The 8,906-nt window shown below is 41.7% G+C and overlaps 1 protein-coding gene across 5 annotated transcripts in view; it reads right to left on the bottom strand.

Annotated features, from left to right (window-relative positions):
- Nucleotides 1–442: 442 nt before the first annotated feature.
- Nucleotides 443–8,906, bottom strand: part of RBMS3 (RNA binding motif single stranded interacting protein 3) — a 723,803-nt gene continuing 715,339 nt past the window's right edge. For 4 of the 5 annotated variants that reach the window (XM_075705237.1, XM_075705238.1, XM_075705239.1 and 1 more), the window contains 2 exons: nucleotides 3,142–3,222; nucleotides 443–574 (listed from right to left, as the gene is read on the bottom strand). In XM_075705237.1, the coding sequence (XP_075561352.1) occupies nucleotides 443–574; nucleotides 3,142–3,222 (213 nt within the window). The remainder of the gene's footprint in view (nucleotides 575–3,141; nucleotides 3,223–8,906) is intronic. The other variant, XM_075705241.1, reaches the window with a different exon arrangement.

The following is an 8,906-nucleotide window of genomic DNA, read 5'->3' as shown; positions in this document are numbered from 1 at the left end:
CAACAAAAAGCTTGTGATCAATTGCTTTTGTAGTATGTACATATAGAGAAATGTGGGTGTGACATAAGAAATAGTGAGGTCTTATGTTTTATGGCAGTCAAAAAGGGACACTGTGTGATCTGAAACCATTTGTTACTCATATGTTAGACAAATCAATGCACTTTGCACTTCCAGAGGTCAGCAATGAAGTAAAGCAATTGACAGACTGGTATAATTCTAATCTTTCCTACACTAGCTCATATCTTATGCCTCTATAAGTACTATGTCATGATGCATTGACTGACGTATCTAAAGTATTTCTTGTCTGACTATTTGTCTACTTCCTCCTCCAAGACAAAAAATGTGTAATTCTCTTTTCACAGTGATACTGGTGTTCAATATACATGTATTAATCAAGGACTGGGTTTGGGCTCCTTCCTGGAATCTGTCCAACATTGCCTACTTACTTAGACTGTTGGTAAGAATATGCAGGCGCATGTTCACTGGATGTTTCCACTGTCATCTGTTGCTGTTGACCACTGGCTTCCTGTGATGAAGATGCTACTGTCTGTGGAGAAGTATCAGCAACAACACCCTAGGGAATCAAATGAGAACACGAAAAACTTACTAATTTTAGTCACTGCAGTGAATTACATAAAAGAGCTCAGCACCAGATCACCATTCCTGTATTTCTCTAGAGGTCAACAGAGTTTGAGGTAGCAGAACAACATGCTAACACAACAAACTCCATCAGTTTTAGAGAGCTAATCCAGCAACAAGAAGCTTCCTTAGTGTACCAGCCCCTGTAGTACTTTGCTCTCACAGGCTACAGTGGAAAATACCTCCTCCTTTGAGGGCAGTTCCCTGTTCATTCAAAGCCAGAGGCAAAACTTTTGACTTCATCGGAGTCTGGATTTTACCTCTTGTATTTTTTACAACGTATGTATGGCTCTTCTGATTCTCACTTACCTACTCCAACTTCACAGTGAGTTCACATTTATTTTGTTTGATTTGCAATGCGATAAAGGCAGGATCTAGGCCTACCGGTCTCTGCTTTACTACACATCCAACAGAATTTTAGCCACCTTAGAAAAGTACTGCACTCCTCTACACACTGCTTTTATGCATGTTCCCTTCAAAAATAAATTTACTTCACACTAAAGGCTTTTATCTGTGAAGTCAAAGCTCCAATGAAGTTTTGTTTTATTTATATATTTGCAAAAAAAAAAAGGTAAGTAAACATGCAAAAGATTATCTGTATGAATTTAACATTATGGCATATTTCTTACCCTGTTTAGATGGTCTGAATAATATTATTTTTAAGGTTTTTTGTACGTTTTCAAAGTAAGCTATATTTTCTTTCCTTTACTCTCATGCTTGGTGTGTTGGTCACAAGAATAACACTAGCATGTCTCTTCAGGGAACGTGCTTTATTACTGTATTGCACACAACAGAGCCAGAAGAGGGAGCACAAAGCACTTGCTTTGTTTGTATTTGAGTCCTGTGTAAACAACAGGTAGTTTATTTTAAATTATCTGTTGAAAACATCAGTTCCATTTTTCAGAAATTCTCCATATCTATTGCTTAACAGACTGTCAGTATTATCTTTTTCTGTCTACTTCCTTGTCTTTATCCTTCTCCTTTTGTCCATCTCATCTTGAGATTGTAAGCTCTCTGGGGCAGAGACTGTATTTTTTTGTCTCTGCTTGTGGAGCATCCAGCATAGTAGGGTCCTGGTTCATGATGCTACATGGATACAGATAAACATTAACAATAATCATCATCACTGGGTCAGAGAAAGACAGGCTATATATATTCAGATAATATTTTGATTATTATAGTAGATCATTATGACATCATGCTACTTTAGCAGGCATGAATATACCAGTGGGTGATGGGGAGGAGGGCTCAGGAAGAATTAACTTAATTTCTCATTCACACTGGTCAGCACAGTATGCAGCCAATACTGCTGTATGAGCCACTCTCCGTCCCACCATCTCCTTTTAATTTGGATTTGTATCTGCCCAGTTTAATACCTAAGAATAGCAATTGAAAAGAGGCACCCATGGCCCATTTGTAAACAAACAAGGTTTAGGGCAGAATTATCCCGAGGCAAAAAAGACTAAAACATGACCAGCTCAGTATGACAGAACAGTAGCAGCCTTTCCTGTGGGACCTCATTTGGGAATCTCAGTAATTGCAAAGAACTGGGAGAAACCAGGATGAGTCCACTTGACTGCTGGTGGAGCCATGCCAACAGTACCACTAACTCAGCATCCTCAAAGCACAGACTAGTAATAGCACAAACTCCAAAGTCCACACAGCCGAAGACAGAAATACAGAGACCCTGGCACTCCTCACATTACCCCAGCGTAGGGGAGAAGTTATTAACAAAAAGGGTAGCACCAAAGAGAAGCACACAGGGAAGAGGATGCCAAGGCTCCCTCCTCTCGCTTTGCTCAGTGGCCCTTATGAAGCTTCACAGAAGTGGAGGCCAAGCTGACGCTCTCCCGGCAGCTTGTGGTCTACAGGGTTGAGTAAATACTTACTCATTAGACTGTCATCAGCATGACTCAGCCCCAAGGAGGGAGGGAGCGAATCCTTCCTCAAGGATGAAAAGCACTCAGTCAGTGCAGCATCCTCCACGTCTGTATATACAAGAGGAAGGTTTCCATTGCTCAATCACTTTTTCTGGTGGCTAAATATTTCAGCAATTACCTATACTTGCTAAGGACCGCATCAAACCCTCTTGCAATCTTCTCTTCTTGGAATCTCTTTTGGGTTCGTGGTCTGCCTGCTGGGTTTGTTTTCCTGTCTCTTCCCATCTCCCTCCCAAGTACATGGGGAAAAAATAGTCATAATCACTGATGTTTTATTCCATGTCGTGCTGTACAACAAACAAATGCAAAACAAGAGCCCTCGCAAATAATAAAAAAAAAAGGGGGGGGAGGTGGGGAAGAAAAAAAGAAGGAAAAAGAAAGAAAGAAAGAAAGAAAAGAAAAAGAAAGAAGTGCGCAGTCCTAATCTTAAAAGCTGGAAGCTTCCAGCCACCGCTCCCTAAAGTAACTTCAGGCCCCTTTCAAACAACAGGTGCGAGGAGGCATAATAGGTAAGAGTTCTGCTACCCCTTCACTCTACTTTCATGGATGGAGATACACTTACTTCAATAGGGACAGCTGTTGGAGGCACAGGAGTGTACTGGGGAATGTAGGTCCCTTGCATAGGTGCAGCAGCAGTCATGTACTAGAACAAATCAAAGGCAAATGAACATTAGAAAACCACAACCAAGATGCATAAAACCGTATTACAAGCATGACACTGTTTCAGTTTCTTGTTCGGAGTTTGTTGGTTGTTAGTGTATAGTCTATTCTTTCTTTTAATTAAGGATTTTAGGCAACAGTAGGAATCACCGAGCTATTTGTATTGGGTTTGTGTGGCAAGGTTTTGGTAGCGGGAGGGCTACAGGGGTAGCTTCTGTGAGAAGCTGCTAGAAGCTGCCCCTATGTCTGACAGAGCCAATGCCAGCTGGCTCCAAGATGGACCCACCGATGGCCAAGGCCACGACCATCAGCAATGGTGGTAGCGCCTCTGGGATAACATATTTAAGAAAGGAAAAAAACACTGCGCAACTGCAGCCGGAGAGAGGAGTGAGAATATGTGAGAGGAACACCTCTGCAGACACCAAGGTCAGTGAAGAAGGAGGGGGAGGAGGTGCTCCAGGTGCCAGAGCAGAGATTCCCCTGCAGCCCATGGTGAAGACCATGGTGAGGCAGGGTGTGACCCTGCAGCCCATGGAGGTCCACGGTGGAGCAGATATCCACCTGCAGCCCGGGGAGGACCCCACGCCGGAGCAGGTGGATGTGCCCGAAGGAGGCTGTGACCCCGTGGGAAGCCTGTGCTGGAGCAGGCTCCTGGCAGGACCTGTGGGCCCATGGAGAGAGAGGAGCCCATGCTGGAGCAGGTTTGCTGGCAGGACTTGTGACCCCGTGGGGGACCCACGCTGGAGCAGTCTGCTCCTGAAGGACTGCATCCCGTGGAAGAGACCCACACTGGAGCAGTTTGTGAAGAACTGTAGCCTGTGGGATGGACCCACATTGGAGAAGTTCATGGAGGACTGTCTCCTGTGGGAGGGACCCCACGCTGGATCAGGGGAAGAGTGTGAGGAGTCCTCCCCCTGAGGATGAAGGAGCGGCAGAGACAACGTGTGATGAACTGACTGCAACCCCCATTCCCCGTCCCCCCGTGCCGCTCGGGGGGAGGAGGTAGAGAAATCGGGAGTGAAGTTAACGTTGGGAAGAAGGGCGGGGTGGGGGGAAGGTGTTTTAAGATTAGTTTTTATTTCTCATTATCCTACTCTGATTTGACCAGTAATAAATTAAACTGATTTTCCCTAAGTCGAATCTGTTTTGCCCATAATGGTAATTCCTGAGTGACCTCTCACTGTCGTTATCTCAATGCACAAGCTTTTTGTTATATCTTCTCTCCCCTGTCCAGTTGAGAAGGGAAGTGATAGAGCAGCTTTGGTGGGCACTTGGCATCCAGACAGAGTCAACCCACCACACTATTAAAAATCATAATCTTGAACTTCAAAGTCAGGTTGTATCTGAATATAGGCAACAGCAAACATCCTGCTGATAGATTCAGATGGTTCACGTGGCTTCTAAAATTGAGAGACTCCTATTTGTACTTATGAAAAAAACAGTAGAGACACGATAGCAGCATATATACAGTGGTTACCGATACAAAAAACGGTCTAAACAATCTTCTGGAATCTTATTGATCTTACCTAATGATGCCTACAAAAAATGAAGCATGAAATTTGACATGTTTATTCCAGTCTATATTTAACCCTATGAATAACAGCAGTTGAGCTTATGGGGATACAAAGCTGCAGGGAGGTGCAATACAAGACAGGAAAATTAAAGGAAGAAGAAGATAATCTGGGATTTTCTCCTTTTTTACACAGAATGCCTAGCTAAATTCTTATGGTTATTCTTAATACCCAGGGATCTGTTATATGCGTTTCGAAACTTCTGCAAATTACTATTATAGCAACACTTTGTATTAGCTTCCCTAAAATACTGTCTCTCCCAAGCACTAAAAGACAATCTTTTTTTAAAATTCATGAGTGCATGCGAATTTTGCCATTGGTATGGCACTGATCTCTTTATATACAGCACTTCTTATAAAAAGCTCTTGAACTGAATGCAACAGATATTGTTCAAATCTTCAAATAAAGTATCAATATTAAATCATCACATCTATATGTACTTTTCTTTCTACAATCCAGTCCTAACTGCATGTCTTTGCTGACAAGAACTCAGAATATGCCCAATCCCACAACTGACTGTATGACACTTCCACTACATGTTATCTTCAAAGACACACCAAAGATCTGAATCAGCCCAGAATGTATTTGATGAATTTTAAAATGAGTTAAATATAGCTGTGCTTCCTGGCAGAGCTAGGAAGTGCTTGCAAGATTTTATTCCGCTGTTTATAGTAAAATTTACATTTAAAGCACTCTCTCACCTCAATTCTAAACTAACTGGATGGTTTGATATGCCTGTCACAAACATGCATTATGAAATTGCATAGTGGGGTGCAGACTCTGCAGCAATGCTGGAGAAAGGCCGTAGGGAGTGAGAACAGCATATTTAAGAATCCCACAGCTAAATTCTGAAGTCTTCATTCAAGTAAAAGAAAAAAAATTACTTCAATGAAATTGTTTTCTATAGAAAAAAAAAATCAGTGAGGAACATAGGTGACATAGAACATATACTTGAAATATAAGTAGCATACTGTATTGAAAGCCATTACAATATTGTTGCTAAAATTCAGTGTTTTCCTTAACTTGAGCAAAGAGATGGGAGTGTCCCCGGTGTCTGTGTGCCTTTATCAGGCCATGATTTTCTGCAGCTACTTTTCCTTGTTCTTCAGAAAGATAATTGAATTCAATAGTTTTTTTATGAATGCTAACCTACCAAAGACATTAGGCCAACTGTCCCTATTGTACTCAGTACAGTTGGGCTATTCTCCTGCCTTACAGATTAGGAGCTAATGAGAATGTTACAGCAGGGTGTTCCAGAGCTGCTTCCGCTTCATTCATTCTGCTTTGTAATGTTGCCGTCACATGTTGGGATGACATCTGCTGTGTACCATTGTTCTAAATGTGTCAATATTTAACATTAACCTGGAGCGCTCATTCTTACAGTTCTGCAAAGGGTTTTAAATACCTATGCTGGCTAGCTTCATTCAGACAAAAATACATAGTTTTTAATTAAAACTGTTAATTTAAAGAATGAAGTGGCCTCATTCAACTTGGACTCTGCCTCAGAGTTCTTCCCTGAACCCAACAGAAGATCAGCGCTCAGACTCTTGTAAGATGCAGTTGTCTGCCATTCCCTTACCTTACACACAAACACACGAGTTTTAATACACAGATATCAAATCATTCAACTGCCTTTTAATTCAGACCACTCCACTTTTTGCAAAATCCTTTGGCATTGAGTTCTGTAGCACAACAACTGAAACTGTCCGGGAATTAACTGGTGTCTTTGCTGGCTCTGCAAGCACTGCTCTCAGTAGTTGTGCCATTTCTTACCTCTATTGTTATTGTCTTCCTCTTGAGGCGGATCCTGATCTTACTTGCCAGACTACTTCACATTGCTTCCTTCACTGCTACACAATCTCTAGGAGAAACTTTTCTGTTGACTTGAGTGTGACTGGTGGCCCTGGCCAACCCCTGCTTGCCCTCATCTTTCCAGACACTCACACCTCCCCATACTCTCCCAGTTTAATTTTTTTGCATGAATTTTAACTGAATTCAGCCAGACAGCAGGTGATTTAAAGTGCTGGAGACCAAAGCTGTCTAGTTACTTGCCAAAATCCCTGAAGAACTGTAGGAATGTGACTTCGCCCCTGTATATAACATATTCTGCTTGTCTAAATGTCCACCAAAATGGTGGTTCAACCTTTGGGTTAAATTGTTTAGAGCTCTACAATTAAAACAAGTGATGTGGGCTGCATTAGTTCCACCAAAAGCATAAATGAAGTCACAGTTTTTGTGGCAATGATTTGGTCCTAGTAAAAGTTAGCCAAATCTCAATCCTACAGAGTACTGCTGCTTAACAACTGGCCCTTGACCACACAGCAGCAGACTGGTCTGTATTACAGGTACACACATTGTGTCCTTCAGTGCAATATCCAAACATATTTGATGTATTTATCTTTCTGAATGTAAAGAAACCCCATCATTTCAGAAAAGAGTAACCAGGTCAACAATTAAACATGTTATCGGGGCTTGGAACTGATTCTCAGTCTCCAGCCTCTCACTTAAAGATCCATTGAGGCTTCTGTAAAAAACCTTACAAAACTACAAAGGACAACGTGGGCTTAATTCTCAGACATACATAATTGGTCTTAAGTATCTAACGTCCCCTCACATGCACAGGGAGTCCCAGCTGAGACCACATAAATTCAGGAGTGTCTGCCCTGCTGGATCTGTTTTCACCACGGGAAGCCTAGCGCTGAGAAGCTGCTTTAGTTTTTTGTTTACTAACAGTATAATGAAAAAGGAGGACAGATTAATTTTTGTTACAACTGACATTAGCTCAATCAAGCTCACATGTATTTCTTTTCCTTATGAGCTACATAATCCTAATTCTCTAATCTCACAGGATAAATACATTAAACATTACACAGCGCTAAGGCACAATGTCAGTGTCAATGGTTACATCAATGGCTTTGGATAATGCAAGAGTTGAATTTCCTGTCATGAATATTCACAGTTGGTTGTTAGCAGAAAGCTTCCTAAACATTGCTTTTCAGTAGCTTCCATACCCAGCACACACTGAGCCCACTGTGTCTGTGTCTCTCCCTGGGTCCCCCTGCCACTCTACCTAGCTGTTTTGTAAAACAGTGTGCTCTGGGTCGGTTGGCGTGAGTGCTGCCCTCGCTGGGAGGTGGAAAAGAGCTTCAGAAAGAATTGTGAGATTCAGAAGAAAAGTTAAACATTTTGTATCTACCTTGCTCAGGACCACCCAGGATGAAGATTCTGCTCTAAGAACATCCCTTATCTGAAGGACTCTGTAGTGATGGAGGTCCATGGGGACCACAGGTCCTGTGGATGCACACAGTCTGCATACGACTTCCCATCTACCTCGAGAAACTAATGTAACTTGGAAGTAGGCAGATGGCAAGCAAAGAAGACACCTATGTCAGCAGACCATCACTGAGACTTATTTTCTCTATGAATCACACTCACTAAAGTTCTTTATCCACATGTATGTGTGAGAGACAACATGACTCACATGTTCAGCTTAGCAGTAGCCAGCTAATTCCGCTAAATATTAGTATTGTAAGCACTGAAATGAGAGAATCTGAAAAATCCAAATCCATTCTTTCTTTGTCATATGTTTCCATCAGGATTACAGTTTCTTGAGCTGTAATGTGATTGGTCATTCAACAAAGTATGTGCATGGCAGAAGAAAATACTGTTCATTCTTCCACAACTGTACAGGCTTTGTAGGTCTAAAAGTAGAAGCTCCTTATTTCTGACAGTAAAATGAATAGTGACTCTACAGGCACAGATGATGAATGTGGAGGGTATAGGGAAGCTTTTTTTGGCACTCTGATCCTTTAAAAGATGATAATTTCTACTACAGAAATTAAAGAAGAGACATTGTTGGTGGCACCGTGCTCTTAATTTATTTGTAAACTATTATTTTCTTCATACAGTATACAGAATGCATGTTCTCAGCGCTGAAGATGTGCAGCATTATAATACAATGCATGCTTTACAATACCTGACTGCTTAATTCAGACTGCACTTACCAGGGCACCAATTTGGCCTATATGCTACATTAACAAATCTGCTCACACCCTGTCCAGTGGGATTTTTGTTTTTACCTTTTTGAAACTGCTTA

Source organism: Pelecanus crispus, chromosome 2, assembly GCF_030463565.1.
Source record: "Pelecanus crispus isolate bPelCri1 chromosome 2, bPelCri1.pri, whole genome shotgun sequence".
Taxonomy (NCBI): domain Eukaryota; kingdom Metazoa; phylum Chordata; class Aves; order Pelecaniformes; family Pelecanidae; genus Pelecanus; species Pelecanus crispus.
The sequence above is the reverse complement of the archived record's forward strand: the minus strand, read 5'-3'. Positions and strand labels throughout refer to the sequence as shown.